At 36.5% G+C, this 20,467-nt stretch overlaps 1 protein-coding gene across 2 annotated transcripts in view; it reads left to right on the top strand.

Moving 5' to 3' along the window:
• LOC132153114 (receptor tyrosine-protein kinase erbB-4-like) overlaps positions 1-20,467 on the top strand; it is a 362,426-nt gene that overhangs the window by 154,063 nt on the left and 187,896 nt on the right. For both annotated transcript variants that reach the window (XM_059562365.1, XM_059562366.1), the window contains exon 2: positions 2,533-2,684. In XM_059562365.1, coding sequence (XP_059418348.1) covers positions 2,533-2,684 — 152 coding nt within the window. The remainder of the gene's footprint in view (positions 1-2,532; positions 2,685-20,467) is intronic.

The raw sequence follows: 20,467 nt of genomic DNA, 5'->3' as shown, positions 1-20,467 counted from the left end.
CTAAATTTTAATTTAGTTTTAGTCTTAGTCTTTTGACTATAATTATTTTTAGTTTTAGTCAAGTTTTAGTCATCTGATTTGTTTTAATTTTAGTCTTATTTTAGTCGACTAAAATTGCTTGGTATTTTAGTTGACTAAAATAAGAATAAAATCAATAACAGATTTACTAGACAATTTTTTACCGCTGGTATAGGAAACAAACTTAACCAAAATATATAAAACACAAATTCAACTTTAGTTCAACACAACTGTGTCTTTATTTCAATTTAAAAGCTTTTATGCAGCAACAAACACTGTCATGATAATGTAAACAATAACTAGCTGCCAATTGACCATCAATAAAATAAAAATAAAGTTAGGTCCAGGACCTTAAAGCTTACAGCTGAGCTAAACAATAAGTGCAAACATTTTTAATTTAAAGTAAGTATTTAATAAGTTGGCAGCTAGGTGGATAAACAAAGTAACAAGATTTTAAAAGGTATTCATTTGTCTAGCAATATTGTATGTTTTAAATACTACAATATTGCTAGATTAGTATGTGTAATGATAGGATGTGAAGATTCATGTTTCACATGACTCATCTAGAAATATTTGTGATATTGTCAACAAGTAGAACATTATAAAATATACTAAACATTAGTATTAATCAAATGTACTGTATGTAGCATAATATTAAGCATTGGTATGGTGCTCTCATCTAATTTGAAGAAGGGGCTATTTTACAGTACTTTTCAGTTCGTAATATTTAATGCCTACAACATATACGCACTGTAGTCTTACAATTTTGCTTAGCTCAATAAACAAAAGAACATCGTTGTGAATTTACCTTTGAGAAAATGTCCGGTGGCTCATCTGTAAATGTCTTTTCAAATTGGTTGTGTTCTTGCCACGAATGATCGCTCCGCATGCTTTACACTTAGATTTGTTTTGTTCGTCGTCAAACGTGAAGTGAGCTGTGGACATTTTGTCACTCTTTTAGACATCACCTCTTCAAATGCCGTCTTCCCGGGAGCTCAGTCAAAAACTAAATACCTTCGCTTCACGTCTCAATAAGTCAGGCTCTGATTGGTTCTCTTCTCTCATGCAGTCTCGCCTGTTCCGTTTTGTCTGCTGATTAGATTTTCGTAACAGTCTATTTTCGTCTCGTCCTTGATTCGTTGACGATAATGTCAATCAATTTAGTCATAGCTTTAGTCTCCATCAGTGACTTCTTTTATAGTTTTCGTTTCGTTTTCGTCCGCAAAAATATATTTATGACGAAAATAATGACGAAAATATTTAGTCAACGAAATTAACACTGGTATAGATTGAAACCTCACCCTAACAAAATGATATCCCACAATTCACCTGTAATCTCACAACTGAGCCTCCGAGGGTGCAATAAATTTTATTACCACTAAGCTTCCTTTATAATACCTCCTTCACTTTAATGCATGTTGAAGGTTATTGAAATCACATAAGTCACCTGGGAAACAATTCTGTGTGTGTTTTTTTTTACCAACAATCTGAGGTAGAATGGTTGTTATGTGCTTGTGAAAACTTTTGAGCTTTAAGCTTTTGATTCTAATGATGCAAAGGCACCATAAAACATCATAAAATTTGTATTGTGAACCTCTGAAACTACACAGTATCAAGAATCCAAATTAAAGTCCTGATTCATTTCAAATCTGAACTTCAATCTTCCATAAATCTTTTCAGTGAATCATTTGAGCTAGATTACAACTGGTCTCAGTAAATTTCATCATGAAACTGATCTGAAGTTTAATTCAATGACTGATGGTTAACAGCAAACAGGACACTTTTCTAAATGTCTCCTTTTGTGTGCTAATGAATATGGGAACGCAATTCATATGAGTTTGATGGTGGGTAAATGATGCCAACATTTTAATTTGTGGTTCAAATATTCCTTTAAAATTAAGGCTTGCAGATGTGGCCTAGAAAAAGTAGATGGATTCTACATTAAGCGGGTCTCCCTCTCATTCTGTGAGAGATTGTTAATGTGCACATGATGAATAAGTTCTCTGTTGCTGCATGTTAACAAACTAGCATAACATACATTACTTAAACTGCAGACCTGTATATCAGGTATAAAAGGAAGATAGCTTCATTGTCAGTTAGTGTAATCATATGGCATTGTAATGCATATGCTGACTCTCCTTTCTCTCTTAGTCTATCTTTCTGGTGGCCACAGAGCGGGTGGCATGGGATAGGAGTGGATGTGCTCATGGATGTTGTGACAGTGGTTCAGTGAAGCGTGAGAGGGAGGGTTATACTCTTGGCTCAAAGGCAATGCCAGCTGATGCAACAGATGGCAAATGTCTTTGATTGGTGCAAGGTGTTTGATGAGCAGAAATGGCTCTGTTTAATAACTTGTCAAGTTGTCTGTCTGGGGCTGGAGGCTCCTTGTCTGTCTTAGAGGCTTCTGGGATTTCAGGCCTGATTGAATTGCATTGCTGGATGGACTGAAGCACTGCTTCTGTTATTTGCACCATTAGAATGTAATTTCTCTTTCATTTTCCTTTCTTCTTGCAGTATGCACTGGCACGGAGAATAAACTGAGTACTCTGTCAGACCTGGACCAGCAGTATCGGACCCTTCGTAAATACTATGAGAACTGCGAGGTGGTGATGGGGAACCTTGAGATCACCAGCATCGATCGCAGTCGTGACCTGTCCTTTCTTAGGGTAAGTACTCTGTGTGAGTCATTACAGGTCCCTACATGGGTTCTTGGATTTTGTATAGTATTGTTTGTTGTTCATAGTGTTTTGATATTCTGTGCCATATCAAAGTTTCAAGGTGACAGTTACAGTAAGTATATTATTTACCATGCATTATTTGCCTGAATCAGTTTGGCGTGGTCTAAAACTGGTTTTCTGAACTTTGGTGTGCATCATAAATCAAGCTTGCTTGTTTTTGGTCCCTTACTGTCAACCAGTAGATCCTTATTCACAAATGATATACAGTAGCTTGTTTATTCATTTCCTTCACAAATGACCCATCCTAGTTCGTTTAGTTCATTCTCCAAATAAGATGTTTCATTTATTCCAATAAAGGCCTCGGTATACTTACAGCAAAGTTCCTTTTTTCATTCTTCACTTAAGGTGCGGTCACAAAAAGTGGTCCATTTTCCATTGTCAGTAGTTTAGTGATGTATGAGGTACCATGCACACAGAAGTCACTTTCAAACCAAACAGCTTTCTATATGTCAGAGCAGCAAATTCACATTACCAACTTGAACATGAGAAAAATCTGCATAGGGAACTTTTTCATCCTTGTACAAAACTCCCAATCACATGGATTCCTCTTGAAATGAATGGAATTCAACTGCGAAATTTCACTGAGAAATGATAAATGTGACCACACCTTTTCACCAGTTTTACAATTTGGCACTCTAGTCAAGTCATTTTTTTATCTTATTGGATCTATTGATCATTTGAGTCAAATCTTTTCAGTTAATTAATATGTATGGTTCACAAAAGCAAATATGATTTGGACTTGTTGTGTTATAAGTTATTCATTGGTTCATGCTTAAATGTCCCTTCACAGAACTAATCTGTGACTTCGTAGATATTATGTATAGCACAGCAATGTGGACTAATTGTATGGCTTTTTTTGTTAGCTTTACAGTTTAAGAAATGTTGTTACAATAAACTTTATATATAGATAGGACCTTAGTGACTCACCTCATGACATGGCCCAGGACAATTTCAAGTTGTCCTGGCTGATGCCAGCCCTGCAGGTCCATCGGTTTTTCCTTAGTGTTTGTTTCTGCATTACTAATTGTTCTGGAATCTTTTTTAGATTAGTCGAAAACACACAATCTCACCCGGCAGGTCAGGAACACTCTTCTACTGTGCAGGGCAAACATTGGCCTCCCACTGAGGTAATTGGCCAATACGACTGCTGGTATCAAAAGTAAAGGTGTTAATAAAATGAGTCATATTATTGCTCAGACTCAATGGGAAAATGGTTAGGAAGAAGAACACATTCTGTGCTTAGAAATCAAACAAAAAACAATTCTGGTTCATGTTTATTTCGTCACACCATAGGGGATAATATTGCATCAAGAAAATTACTCTTAGGAAGATGCTTTAACATTTACACCATTACACCATTTGCCATCTTTGTAGGCCAATGAGGTCTCGATGTATCTAGAGGCACCCAGTTACACAGGTTAATTGAACTTGTTAATTGAGAAAAACAGCAGGGGCAAAGGGTGGAGTCACGTGTATTTTTGTTAGGATTTTTAATATTTTAAAACATTAATATCACACTTCCCCAGGGTCTTCCCGTCAGATGGGAAAAACTTCACCTTGAAGAGACAAGAACGAGGAGAAGAGAAATCTTTTCAGCAGTTGACTAGCCGTCTCTTGTGTGATTGAAGCTGATGCTTTCCTTTTTAAAGATAGCTGGAGATCGATGGCCACTTCCAAAACAGCCAGAATAGCTTTAGTGGTAAACAGAGTTCATCTTCTTGTGCCTTCAGGGCTGATGAATTAAACCCTCCATGTGATGAATAACTGTAATTCTGCTCTCTTAAAATTTCCATATTTCTCTTTTAAAGGCAAAGGTTACATCACATGCGAGAGCTGGATGTTTTGTATGGCCGTTGAAAAAAAAATGATGAACACTATGCAATGTGCAATGTTTTGCATTCTCTTTTGTAGAATTTTCCCAATACATTATCCACCATCTTTGATTAGGCCGTCTTTCGGCTCTTCATCGCATGTAATGCATTATATGCTTAGTTCAGGATTTAATGAGCCGATATAGAGCTAATAACCGGTTATCATTTCCAAGAGGAAAGTGTAAATATTTCCACAAGGCAGCATGACATTAGGATGAAGATTAGATACTGTAGAGTGCCTAGAGTGCAAGGTCTGATTGGAAATATTACTAGATACAGTGTTGCCATGGAGCCCTGACAAAGACCAGAACCATGCTTCTTTTTAATTTCACGACTTTTTTTCTCATTGACTGTCTCTTTTTTTCTGTCTATGCATTTTCCTTCTGTTTCCTCATGTTGTCGGTTCTAGTCAGTTAAAGTGGCGCTATATATATATATATATATATATATATATATATATATATATATATATATTTATATATACTGTAACGGGAGGCGCCAACGACAGACACAGTGGGTGTGGCGTCAGGCCTCGGAGAGGCTTTTTATTAACAGAAAATAAAGGAAACAGGGGACAAATGTGGCCAAAGTTGTGCTGCGGGGTTCATGTGGGTCGGACAGTGTTCATGGAGGAAGGGTCCAGGTAAGGGGCGGAGTACGACGGCCACATACACTCCCCTCTCCGATCCGTCGCCCGCGGCGTTTGCAGGGGATGGACGGCCCTGCATCCTGGCCCGTATGCCGTGTAAACGGGTGTGGTTCTCATCCGGATCGCAGGTCCGGCGGCTCATGAATCCCTCAGTGCTCCCATCCTGGACCAGTGTGCATGCACGGGTAAGAGACCGGTCTCTCGAGGAGAGGTGCATTGGGCTTTTATACAGCGGCGTTGATGAGGCTCCATTTCCATCAGGTGTGCCCCAGCACACGCCGCCAGCCCTGGCTCATCCAGCGCCCCTCCTCTCTCACACACCCACTCCTGTCAGGAGCCTGGTGAAGGGCGGCGATTTAGGACAGGGTGCCGATGATAATCAGGGAGGAGGCAGCTGACTCATCACTATATATATTTATATATATATATATATATATATATATATATATACAGTACAGACCAAAAGTTTGGACACACCTTCTCATTCAAAGAGTTTTCTTTATTTTCATGACTATGTAAATTGTAGAGTCACACTGAAAGCATCAAGGGCTATTTGACCAAGAAGGAGAGTAATGGGGTGCTGCGCCAGATGACCTGGCCTCCACAGTCACCGGACCTGAACCCAATCGAGATTGTTTAGGGGTGAGCTGGACCGCAGACAGAAGGCAAAGGGCCAACAAGTGCTAAGCATCTCTCGGGGAACTCCTTCAAGACTGTTGGAAGACCATTTCAGGTGACTACCTCTTGAAGCTCATCAAGAGAATGCCAAGAGTGTGCAAAGCAGTAATCAAAGCAAAAGGTGGCTACTTTGAAGGACCTAGAATACGACATATTTTCAGTTGTTTCACACTTTTTTGTTATGTATATAATTCCATACATAATTCCACATGTGTTAATTCATAGTTTTGATGCCTTCAGTGTGAATCTACAATTTTCATAGTCATGAAAATAAAGAAAACTCTTTGAATGAGAAGGTGTGTCCAAACTTTTGGTCTGTACTTTATATATATATATACACAGAGTACACACAGAGTTGTTGTTGTTGGGACCAAATGATCAGTGAGAGCAGAACGATTCAGCAATTTCAGCAAAACTGTAATATACATAGATCAAGAGTATGCTCACAGATGAAAACAGAGAACAAACCAGTGTTGGCTTAGAACCCTGCCACTGGCCTCAAATATAGGCCCTAACCAGTCTTTTTTCCCCTTTTCCAAAAAAAGCTTATACTACTGTTTTAGCTATTAAATTAAATCAGTCTTGTATGTAATGGAAAGTGATTACTAAGTGCATATTTTGTTTGTATAATGTAAGGTTTTTTTTTTTTTTTTTTTTTTTTTTTTTTTTTTTATGTAACCAAGTGGCCAGCGGCAGAGAGTGAATTGATTATAACCTATTTGTTTAATCAATTTAGCCTTCTCAAACATCACTGTAGACAAACGCAAATCTCATGAAAGTGCATATAGCATGTTTTTCTGCTTCTTTTTGGCATACTAATTATATGCAGAAATTGATTTTTCCATGCATATAATATAATTATGATAAATTCATAATTAATGGCATGGCTGGTTCAGCTGACAGAAAAAACGGGTCAAGATTTGCTGCTCAAGAATTACCATAAAAGACCATACAATTCTGGGTGAAGTAAGTCTTATATAAGTAAATTCTAAATAAAACTATGGCAGAGGGAAATAAACTCCATGTCCTCCATAGTTTTTCACAGCCTGAGGCGTCTCTGAGCACGGATGGGCCGAAGGTTGCTGCTGTCAGAAACATTCACCTCCACTTCATATAAACTTTCTTATTTGTTTGCTGACTCTAGATATTGATTCAAATAAAACTTACCTTGGAATAGAAAACATTTAGGATGACTTTCCTGGCAAATACTGTCTAAGCAGCCATTGTTGTGTGGGCTGTGAATACTTCATTTTCTATTTAACCCTAAGAATATGTAACTCATTCTTATGAAGATGAGCTACAATTTACTTTCATAAATTTCAAGAGAATATAAAGTATTTGAAAATAAATAAGTTTTGTTTAGTAATGGATGATTCACTGGCTTTTTTCAATAACCTAGTAAACTACAATACTGCCTACATATTAATAGAGCCTCGTAAGAAAGTATCTGATTAATGCTGATATTAGTGTATAGTTGTTTTTAGACTCATCATTGATGTGCGGTCATCTTCAGCAATGGATAGGACTATATATTGCTTTAGATAAAAGACTGGTGTGGCTGTTGAGATGGCTTTACACAAGGATGAATAACCATAGCCTATATTTTATGACAAAATGGATTTTCTATTTTAGTAAAAGTAAAGTCAAAATTAGGATCAGTAAATTGGACATGAAGTAATGTAAATACTGATTGTACTTTAAAGGTCTAAATTAAATTTTATTTTGGCATTTTTGCATCAGAAACATATTTGAGGAAAAGTCAGTAATAGTAAACAGTAAGTCACCAATAGTGTTTCTAAATTCTAGTAATTGCATAATGAAGTACAGTAATGGTAATGTATGTAGTGTTTTCAGGGCCAAGTGCTTCACATGTGCTGTGTTAGATCAGCTGTGATCAGAGAGATGTTTTCACAGCGCCCTGCAATATTAATGAAGATTGATGAAGTGTTTGGGAGCCCATGTCTTTCAGCTCTGCCTAGATGGGATTGACAATTGCAATTAGCAAACTCTCAAGTTCATTTCCATCACTTTACTATGACACGAAGACAGGCTTAATAGGGGAGGAAAGAGAAGGAGCATGGGAGAGGAGGAGAATTTCATATGCTTTGGGAATTACATGTAAAATATTAGTGCAATTAGAGCATGTGAAAGAAAAATCATTTTCACAGAAAAACATATTGACTGTCTGTTATAATAAAACAATGTATTATTAAATACAATGTATTATTATTATTATTATTATTATTATTAATATTATTATTATTATAAGTGGACTGCGAACATTATACTAAATCTCTTCATTATACCAAAGTAAACAAAAATATACTCAGCGGTGGGATATAATATTCTTATAAAGTATTACCGAAAACCCTACCCTACACTTATAATATAATATAATATAATATAATATAATATAATATAATATAATATAATATAATATAATATAATATAATGTAATGTAATGTAATGTAATGTAATATAATATAATATTGACCGTTTTTGGAGAGGTTTCGGGTTATTTCAAGCTTAGAGACTAGCTAGAACAGCTAAAGACCAGATAAAAACCAACAAATCAACCCTAGCAACCAACCACAAACTTTCAAAAGTAAAATTTTATATATATATATATATATATATGAAATCATTTCAAGTGGACATTTATAATAAATAAATAATTAATAATGATAATAATAATAAAAACAATTGCCTTTAAAAATTGTTCAGTTGGTTTATTTTTTATGTGAACATTCTTGGAAAACCACAAAGAGATTTGACTTAAACTTGGACAAAAGCAATGTTGAAACTGGAGATTCCGTTTGGATATAATTATGAGTAGCTTCCCTAACAGCGCTCCAGAGAAGCTACTAGAAGCCGTCTCACATTGTGAATGAACTCCTTTAAGCAAGGAGTGTGTGGATGGTGGGATATCGCCACTTAATTCCAGATGGCTTTGTTATCAGGAAGCAGCGGTTAATAAAGTATGTTCAGCCATTGTAGGCAACAGTGAGCCTGATATGACCCATACTGTGAGCCTGTAGTGAGTGCTGCTTTTGTGTAAATTGATTTCATTTAGTGTGAGAGCGTGGCCTAGTCCCAGATTCACCTTCTCGCCATGGAGAACTGAGGGAGATAGGACAAGGAGACGGCTAGTGTAAGTGCGGCCTCGGACAGACTATTGTGACTCCCTCGCTGCACTTCCTCTCATGCTTTTTATTCAATGACCAGTGTTCTTTTGAGATAAGAAACCAACGGTTCTCCTCATCTTTATCTCGTTTCTCTCTCTTTCTCTTTGACCCTCTTTGTCTGTCTGCTGCTTCTTTCTCTGGGATTGGAAAGTGTAAATGAGAGACATAGAGTGCTCGTCAGGTTGTGCGCTCTGCTGTGGTGGATGTAAGACATCTCAGTTAACATGGAGGAAGTTCCTGGCACACAGAGGAGCTTGTCACCTTCACAACATGCCTCCACACTGTTGAAAGTCACCTTCCTGTTTGCACATGGGGAGGAGAGGACGGGGTTAGTTGTCACACTTTTTCCTCCAGTGAATACTTCTAAGTATAGACATATACACTCCCATTCAAAAGTTTGGTGTCGGCAAGATGTTTCAATGTTTTTCAATGTTTGTCTCTTATTTTCACCACAGCTGCATTTATTTGCTCAAAAAACATTAAAAACTGAAATTTTGTGAACTATAATTGCAATTTAAGATAACTGTATGGAATATATTTTGAATACATTTTAACATGTAATTTGTAATTTTCAGCAGCCATTACTCCAGTCTTCAGTGTCACATGATCCTTCAGAAATTATTTAAATATGATGATTTGGTTATTAAGAAACATTTCTTATTATTATCAATGTTGAAAACTGGTGTACTATTTAATATTTTTGTGGAAACCGTTCTTCAGGATATTTTTTTATATATAAAAAAAGGCTACATAACATTTTCATTACTATTGCCCAGAAAAAAGAAAAGAAAATTGTTGCAAGTAACAAAATACAAAGTTATTAAAAAGTATACGTAGTAAATTGTATAAAATAACATATTAGCATGGCTAATTGTAATAAAAAATAAAATAAAATAAAAAATAAAACAAAAAAACTTTACTAAGGACACAGTATAACCTACCTTTATTATATAGATGCGACTTTGTGTTTAATTAAAATAATTTTAACTTAAAAAACACGAAATTCTTCAAATGTAAAACAATTTTGAACTACTTGTGTTATTTACTACTACAAAAATTGCAATAAAAATAGCAATCCATACAACAATTCAGATTCAGAATAAGCCTCAATAATAGTTCTACCTGGACTGCACATCAAGAAATGAATCATAACTTTTTGGGATGTTTATAGTGGCTAACTACTTGAAAAAATCAGCATGATTGTAAGATAACTACTTTATGTGTATGAAAGTAGCTTGTTCAACAGTGGAATGATGGATCTGACTGTAATGAAGGTGTCCATCAGGGCTTGTAGCATCATTAGTGTGCACTGTAAGGGGAGGATGTGCCCTGACTAGAGCTCATACATCTTCCTGTCACTCAGAGTCAGGACCCTGTGAACTTCAGCCTCCCCACTAAACACTGACCCATTCATTATTAAACACACAACCAGCACAATGAGTGTCAAGCACATCACGTCCTACTGCACGGATGAGCCAACTACCACAAACTGTCCTTTCTAGCAGTGTCTATTCTGACAATCAACAGAGAATCTTTAAACTTCTAAATTGCATTTATTTTTAATAATTTATTAAAAATAAAATATTATATATAATGAAAATATTTTCAACATTAGGATTCCCGCACGTTTCCATAAATCTTCCAGCTGTGATAACTAGAATTAACTAGAATTACTAAAAATTATTTTACAGACACTGCTGAGTCCATTTGTTTGTTAGGTACAAAACCTTTTAAGTAGTAAGCTTATATTACTTGATTTACTATTACTATTATTACTATACATATGACCCTCAATTATAATGGAAGCATGTGTATACTCTACAATTTAAAGGTTTGGGGTCAGTAAAAAAAAATGATGAATTACAAGTTTTCAAAATTGATAATTATAAAAAAATGTTTCTTGGGCAACAAAACAGCACAATAAATTATTTCTGAAGTATCATGTGACACTGAAGACTGGGGTAAAGACTGCTGAAAATTCAGCTTTACCATCCCAGGACTAAATTATATTTAACACAGTGTACACAATGTAAAATAAAGTTAATAGCTACAATAGAAGTAGAAATACAGTTTCAAAGGTTTTACATTTTACATTTTCATCAGTGACTTCCAACATGCACAGATGAATCATGTACAGCAAGACCATAAACATGTTTTAAAAATCTAAATACTACCAAAGTATAAGTTGACTTATAATCGCTCAGAACAAATTGTGTTCAGGTGCCAAAGAGAACAGAAAGAAAAAACGAAACAAAAACAAGTCTGTGCTTGAGCTTGTGAAACAAGAAGAATTTCCTCTGCTGGGGGTTTTGCTAGTTTTATAGCAGTCAAGACAAAGAAGCTGGCTGTGGAAAGGAGGCCCTGAGGACGGAGTTTCAGAGGAAAGACAGAATGGGTAAACAATGGAAATGAAGACTAATACCTGCAGAAAGAGGGCTGAACAGATGCGACACGCTCTGACGCATGATAGGACTGTCTGAGCAGCGTGTCCACACCAGACCGGCTCTCTGCAGAGAGGGTGACAGTCAGACAGGTGTGCGCGAGTGGGTGTGTGTTCTCCGTGTGACAGCAAGAGACGGCAGACGTCGGGATGGCTGGGAATCCATCTTGTTTTAAACCAGTCTAGCTAGGCCACAACCACAGCATTCATCTGTTTTTATTAGAGCAAGGGTCCTTGAGCACAATGCGCTTTTTCATTTATTTCTTTTTTTGCCACTTGACTTTAATTATGATTGGTCAGCGCTTGTCCCTCTGACCTTGTTTTGAGGCAGAGAAAACAAATCACAGCGAGGGAATGTAAGCGAAAGGGTCTGTTTTTTAAGCAAGGACTAACCTGCCTTTAAGAGATGTTCATTAGAGAGATTAAAATGTCATTTATTCTGCTTAAACTATGGAGCGATGTAGCCTCATAGTAATCCATTTAGTAAATGAATGGCTGTGCGCATCGTCCAGGTCTGTTTACCGGCCCCCTCCCTGTCTTACACTTTCACACAATACCTAGTGGCTGTTTAAATAAGAACTCATTAGAATTACATAGCCATTTAGCTAAGTGACATTGGGTGTAATTGTACCATCCATCAATTGCTGTGTGTAATAACACACTTGGAAGAGCTGAATGTTGATTAGCCGGTGGCCAATTTCTCGTGTAGCTGAAAATAATGACTGTGAATCAGGCCATGGGGCAAGGTGAAATTGCCCTCTGAGGAGCCGGTCACACTCACTGACCTGTGAGGGCCAAATTAACTTCTTTTAAAACCAATGAAGACGTCCTCATTACTCCCCTGTGAGACCCAAGCCACTCGTAACTCCTCCTCTGCTGAGCATTATGCTCATAAATAAAGCAGTGACTGGGTTTAGTTGTCACACAGGGTTTTATTATCTACCCAAGTATTATTTCAGGAAGTTTTGAATCATATACGTTGCCACATGTGCTTTAAATTATGAGTCCTTAGCTATCTTCAAGAATCAGCTTAAAGGCCGTGTTGCAGGGTAATTTTTTACGAATTTGTGCAATTTGCTTGTTGGTAATAAACATTTAAACTGTTATCCATTGTATTTCATGTTATTGGGTATCACGAAACGGAATATAATACGAAAAAGTAGGTACTATCTTACAGCGGTCTCCTTTCCCCCATAATGCATTGCATCACGTCACGTTGGGGAGAGAATTTACCAAAGCCCGCCTTGAGAGCATTGAGAGTGACTAGAGAGAGAGTAGTAGACGAGAGTATTCAGATAGCGCAGATTATAGATAAATACATAGATATAGATAGATAGATAGACTACATATATAGATAGATAGACAGACAGACAGATAGATAGATATCGACCAACAGCGACCCAAACGCACTCACTTCCCTACAGCACAAGCCTGTTCAGCGCAGTTTCCATGGGACAGCACCCACACTAGTGATGGGAAGTTTGATTCTTTTCCGCGAACCGGTTCTTTCGGACGGTTCGATTCAATAAACTGGTTGAAAAAAACGATTCACTGGTTCTTTTACGCTCGACGTAATGACGTCCTTGGCGATGACGTAATGGCGTCACGTCTATCAAACATTCAAATATATAAAGTCAGTAATCATAACTTTAGTCAGTTAAAAACCTCATAATCATGAAAAGTTTACAATTAAGTTTTGCAACAACGCACCCAAATACAGTAACAGCAATAATGTGCATATGAGGATTTAAGTCTTGAAGATATAAAGTAAATAAATTAGGTTTCATCAGCACAGAAACCACTATACATAAACCATTGCGATGTATTTGTTATTAAATGAACTTACGTTTCGCCAGAATGCCCCTTCATTCAAGCCCTCAGTTTACCCGCGCTCATAACATTAGCACAGAATAAGTTCAGAATCAATCACCAAAAGAATCAGTTCGGTTCAGACGCGCTGTGAGTCAGTCGGCTTCACTCTGATTCACGCATGCGCAGTATCATCAGCTCCTCTGTTCTCAAAACGGAAACGTCCGAAAGAAACGGTTTTGGTTCAGTGTACTGATGATCCGAAAACCGATGCAACCGGTTCTTGACTCGAGAACGAGAATCACTCTAACCGGCACGTGCTGCAGTTCAGTATAATCAGCTGCTCTGCTCGTGTTCATGTTCTGTTAACTACAAACTCAATTTGTGAATGTGTCATCATTAACTATAAATACAGTACACATATTTCATAAATCATCCCTTATTCCTATTAAACATAGAGTCTTTAGAGTTCTTAATTATTGTCCAACTTCCCTGAAACCCCCTCTGGCCTATACATAATCTACAATATACAGATTAGAAACATTCATCTTAAAAAAAAAATAATAATTATAATAAAAATGTATATAGATCTTTTATCACACTTTCCGAAATACTTTACACGCATGCGCAGTAGCATCAGTTCATCGGTTCTCAAATCGGACGCGTCCGAAAGAAATGGTTTTCGTTCAGTGTACTGGTGATCCGAAAACCGATGCAACCGGTTCTTGACACGATAACGAGAATCAGCTCATCGGTTCTCAAATCGGACGCGTCCGACAGAAACGATTCTCAGTTCAGTGTACTGGTGATCCGAAAACCGATGCAACCGGCTCTTGACTCGAGAACGAGAACTGCTCCAGCAGAGGGCGTGTTCGTTCAGCATCTGGCTCGGCTCGGTGTTCATCTTGATCTTCAGTTCGGTCTACACAGCAGTTCAGTCAGTGTACTGTTTGAGTAAATGAATTACTCCGGGATATTGGTTTATTCTGACTCAGAGGGAGTGTCAGTCACGTTAAAAAAAGTTAACATCTTAAGTAATTTGTGGATTAATGCTTATTGGAGACGTGAACCGTTTCAAACGATTCAGTTCAGTTCGCTCACGAATCGGACATCACTAACCCACACAAGCACCTGCCAAACACAGCGACAGACACGCGGCTACGTTTGCAACAACATTTTCACCGGAGGGAGAGATAAACGCTTAGAAACGTCCATATAGCTAGCATGATGCCTTCTATTTCTAGATGACAAAGACAACGTTTACCAGTTCTACGACACTATGACAAAGGTTACCGGTACTTATCTGAACTAACGTCATGATCACTGCCACAGTCAGTCGCTATAACGTTAGTTCTGATGCTGCGTTCCAGGCAGGTTTTTGAGCTCGTAATCCCTATTTCATACCACAACTAACGACTTTGTACCGTTCCAGGCAAGTTACGCCAAACTTTCTGAGCACAAGGAATTGTAACTAGATTTTTTTTTTTTATTGCAACGGTACATTGACCTAAAATCATTTTTTCAACGTGTGCCACTTGCATAAACTGCATCCGTAGGCAGTATTATCCGTAGGGGCTGTCATTGTTGTTTCGCGTGCTATGTGACCTCGGAACTCGGAGTACATCGATCTAGTACGAGACACGAGTTCACGGGTGGGAAGTCACGAGTTTGATTGCCATTCCTGTGCACTTTCACGGGTTTAAGGTTGGAAAAACATGGGTTACGGGTTGCCTGGAATGCGGCATCATAGACTGAGGCTACCTTTCCTCGACTTCTCCCCAACGTGACGTCATCGCCGAGTTGCATAAAAAAACCGTTAATACCAAAAACTTACATTTTAAAACATTTTAAAAATGATATACATATCTTGAGTGATTTATGTACCCATTAATCGAAAGTGGTGGTTAACCTGCAACATGGCCTTTAAAACCCATCTCTTCCATCTTTATTTGATCCTCTAACTTTAGCACTCACTATTCTAATTCTGTTCTTAAAAAAAATCTTACTACCTTTCTAATCTTTTTGTATTCTACTTTCTTTTTATTTATTATGCAAATGTTTGTGGGTGTGTGTATATATATATATATATATATATACACACCCACAAACATTTGCATAATAAATAGACCTCTAACACTAGCTTGCTCTTTTTCTATTCTAAGTTTTATTTGTATTTATTATATTATTTAAAAGCCCTTGCTACGTGTAATGTGTTAACCTAACTGAGACTTGTTATAGCACTTATATATCATTGCTCTTTTTGTTGTTTTTGATTGATTCCACTGTCCTCATTTGTAAGTCACTTTGGATAAAAGCATCTGCAAAATGAATAAATGTAAATGTAAATTATGTTTTTATTATAGGCTTAAATGGTAAAATAATAAAACAAATGGTAAATTTGTACATAGTATCTACATATACATGTAATATATACATTTTTACTGTTTTGTTGATTAAATTTTGTGTGGTTAAACACAATAAAACTGTATTATATATTAAAAATCAACAGAGATGTTCAGTTTTCAGAGAGTATATTTTGTAATAAAAATAATGATGATGATGATAATTATTTTATTATTTTACTTATCTACTGATGTTATATTATATTATATTATATTATATTATATTATATTATATTATATTATATTATATTATATTATATTATCATAAAATTTGTACTATTGCTTAATGGCTTATTCGGTTTTAACAATTTATCCCATACAGTGTGAAACTATTGGGGCATGTTGCCAAAAAAATTCATTGTTTTTATTTATTTATTATTTTATTATTATTATTATTATTATTATTATTATTATTATTATTATTATTATTATTATTATTATTATTATTATTATTATAATTATTATTATTATTATTTTATTTTTTTATTTTTTTGATAGGCAAGACTTCATGTTATTGGCCTGTACAGAAACTGACTTACAAACAAAAATCTACCTTGTGAAATATTCACTGGAGTATGAAAACTAACCTAACATCTCATCTGTAACCTGATTACCTGTCTTTTCCCCTCATATTTTAATGCTTATCTTTCCCATTTCCTGTATTTTTTATCATTTCCTCAATTATTGCTCCTCGTTCTTAACTTGCCCTTCTCTCTTTCCTTTTTAATCCTCATTCTGTCTGTTTCTGTCCTGAGGCGTTAGCATGTGCAGTGTTTGCCTGTGAGGCTGCATGCCTCCTGTGTGTTGTTGCAGCTTAATAGGGACAACAACAGTGCCACACATTCTCCTCTCTCCTGTTGCCCTTTCTCTCTATGCAGACAGGACCTTCTGAAATCCAGTTGCCGGACTATAATTATGGCTTTAACTAGGGACTAGTGCAGCCATTAATCAAGTTCACCAAAAAGCACAGACTCTGCCCAGGCCATTTCTCGCACTCCTTGTCGCTGAGCATGTGTGGGCTAAAAATCATACAGAAATAGTGCTTTGGTCCTACCTTCTCCAATCTCTATTCGCTGATAATCCCTCCCCCTGGAAATTCGGCCTGTTCCTCCAACAAAGCTATCATATGGACTCAGAAGACTTGGAATATAGCACACAAGTCATTTAGGCCATTTTCACACTGCTCAATCAGGGTTCCCACAGCCTTTGACCAGTGAATTCACAAGATATTTTACAGTCATTTGTGATTACTGGATTGCTGGAGCTGGATGTGCTCTAGGGCTGCACAATTAATCGAAATTTAATCTCAAAGGCAATAAATCGCAATTAGGCAGAAGCTGTAATTGTCATGCGTATCTTTCAGTGAAGCACATTTCTGTGATCAGCAGAAAATCTCCATCCAAAGGCCAGAGGGCGCTTTGGCGCTGAAAATCTAAATATGCACCAAAGAAGAAATCCAGGAAATACTGGTTTATTCGCTGCAGCTGAATAAAAAGAAGATTTAACTGCTTTCATGGATTCAACGTGACTAATAAACACATGACTATGACAATATATGGTTTTTCTGAGTTCTTATAATTTTCATCATAATAAAGTATATCTATAATGAAATGCTAATCAACATAGCCATTATCACTGCTTAGAATGCAATGGAATATTGTGTGCCTTAATTATTCTGTTTAAGAAGCCTTCTGTGAGAAGTCATCTCACAGAAGGATTTATTTCAAACACTCGACTGACGTTATGAAGTGAGTTTGGAGTTAAATGTGCAATTTTCACATGCTCTCAGATGGAGCAGCATTTACTACACAGAGCCGTAGTTCAGTGAGAAGTAATACAAACAGCTGTCATTATTGCAAACTATTTAGTTGATTTAATAATCCTACAATTATAACGTCTGCGATTATAAACACGATTTTGCTATGTGTAGTAAATGCACCTCCATCTGAAAGCAGGTGATGGAGATTTACTACTAATCACAGAAAAGGCTTTACCGACAAAATGTGCTTGACAATCGCAATTCATTTGATTAATCGTATATATATATATATATATATATATATATATATATATATATTCTTTTACCTTGATTTTTACATTTTCCTTGAAGGCGTTGAGCTATTCCTTGAAAACTTTATAGCCTACTTCTGGCTAAATGTGTGTTTCTTAAAGGAAATGCCAGAACTTGCAATGTATTGTGTGATAATGCCTGATCACAATTCTCTATGCAAATATTATAATTATGCAAATATTATAATGATAGCATCACTGGGAGGTCTTAAATCTGTACTGAATTTTCTTAATAGCACTCTTGACATCCTAATGACCCTAACTTTTGCAGCTTGTTCATTCGTTATTGCATTTTATTTATATATTTGTTTGTTTATTCATTCATTCATTTAAATAATTTACTTTAGCATCATAAATTGTGCTTATGTCTGTCTGTGTCTATCACTTGAACCTTAAATGGACAATGCATTTTAAAACTTTGCTTACTTTACACTTTATTTTTCATTTAATTTGCCATGAAATGGAAACATGTCTTTTACACTGGCACTGAAAAAACATATGTTTGTCTATTGTTGGTGGCAAAAACAAAACTCAATTCTATGGCAAACTGAATAGATAATAAAGCGTAAAGTAAAAAAAATAAAATCAGTGCCTAATGTACCAAGAACTGAAATGATCTCCAGAATAAGTTTGAATGGAGATGTTGACGATAAATTAATTGCAGAAAAGTGTAGAGGAAGAACAAAAAGACATGAGGGATTTCAGTACAATGATCACCTTGTAAACTTTGTAATTAAGTGTGGAAAAGTTATCTGCATTTCTCACATTGTTGGCCCAAGTGCCAAGCACACTCGCTAACCTCACTTTGATTTGTGAGAGCAGGAGGCACCTGGGCTAATGAACGGGGTTATAATTGAGATGGAATGAACCACAGATATATTCAGCTCTGCTCTGCTCAAATAACAGGGCACACCACCGGCTGAAAGATTTCAATACGTACGGCGTCACCTTTCATTGCAAAATTTTAAAACAAAGGCTACCTAACATGGCGGGGAAGGGGAGATTAAGACGCATTTCTTGCTTCTTCCCTTAAGTAGAGGCGACAGACTAATTTAATTGCTCATCAGCTAATGATGCTGTTTTAAAGCGCTAATATCCCTCACTCTGACAGCAAGGCCGATAAGAGCACCGACGGAACCAACGAAGGGACAGCAGCAAGTGAAGACAGAGAAATAGGGAGCAAAAAAGAGAGAACGGTTGTGTAATTATAGCCTTTTGCTGTGAAATTAAAGCATTGTCACAGAGTATGCCAGCTCCTCCCCACACCAGTGTTAGGACTTCATCTTCCCCTCATAAATACAGTCAGAGCAGGGTAATTATAGACGTTTTGTATAGTTTTAGGCACGAATAGCAATGAAAGGCAAATTGCTTGTTCTCTTTCTTCTTTTGTTCGTAAGTAGTCAAATTGAAATAAAAATAAAAAAAATGAGCAAGTGGAAAAGAGAAGTGGCTATGTGAGTAATGTACGTTCGAAAAGCCAGTTATTTCCAGAGCCGCCTGTAAATCTGGATGCGGCCGGACGGAGTTCTGACAGCATTGCAACCTTTAGAAAATTTGATGATAATGCCTCAGACCTCTGAATGCATGCAGGCCTGAATTTATTGCCTGGCTGAGAGAGCTTTTCTCGGGAAAGCTCATAAATTCGCCTGTGGGGATGGTGAGCACAATGTTTAAAGAGAGCGATTGACTGTGCTGAAACGTGCCGTGTGACACCATCACAAAACTAAACACGTGTATGCTGCCTAGACCGGTGTGAATTTTCACATTTTGACTGGTTATGCTGGTTAAGCTACACACAGAGAGAGAAAAATCACTTCGAAATTTCTAGTAAATTTCACAAACTGTTACGAAGAAACATCAGGTAACATTAAACATGAAATTTTGAAGCAGAAATAAAAAATCTATTTTTTTTGTTTGTTTTTTGTTTTTGTAAAATGTACTTCAGTAATCATTTTTGTTCTGTTTTATGTACACATTTATATATATTGTACAGTCTAGCAGTTTAGTTAGGAACATGGAGTGGCCCTAAAAAGTATTTATTGTTTACCTAACAAACTTCATTGTGTAAAACCTAAGCAATTCTCAATGTTTTGTTTCAAAGTGTGCTTGTGTTAGATTTCTTTAAACTAAATGCCACTTGTTTTGATATTTTGATATATAATGCAAACCCATGCACATATTTTTTTTAGTTGTGGCTTGAGTCCAAATAATTTTGGAGACACCTTAAAAGGGCAGACACATATTCATCTTATTTTTCTTATCTTATTTTTTATATTTGATATGTCTAGTGTGCCCTAACTTTGCAAAATATGTCGAAGTGAATTAAAGAAGCTTGCTTTTAGCTTTCTTTTGTTATTAATGCATTGTGGTATCTGATAAACTCTGTTCTCTCTGTTTAAACCCAAGCGATCGGTTGTGTTTCAGCAAACTGGTTATAGTCACTGAATCCATGACAGGGGTAAAAAATCAATACAGAGAGCAATCGAGACTTTGTGTCTATTTAGGTGCTCTGATCAATAAAGAGGCCACATTAACCCTCTATAAGGTGAACATAAGCTCACTAAATTAAAGACTGTTAACGTAAAAGCACAACTCTCTCTGTGTAAA

The sequence above is a fragment of the Carassius carassius genome, chromosome 11, assembly GCF_963082965.1.
Source record: "Carassius carassius chromosome 11, fCarCar2.1, whole genome shotgun sequence".
NCBI classification, from domain to species: domain Eukaryota; kingdom Metazoa; phylum Chordata; class Actinopteri; order Cypriniformes; family Cyprinidae; genus Carassius; species Carassius carassius.
Note: the sequence above shows the minus strand (reverse complement) of the source record. Positions and strands in the feature narration are given on the sequence as shown.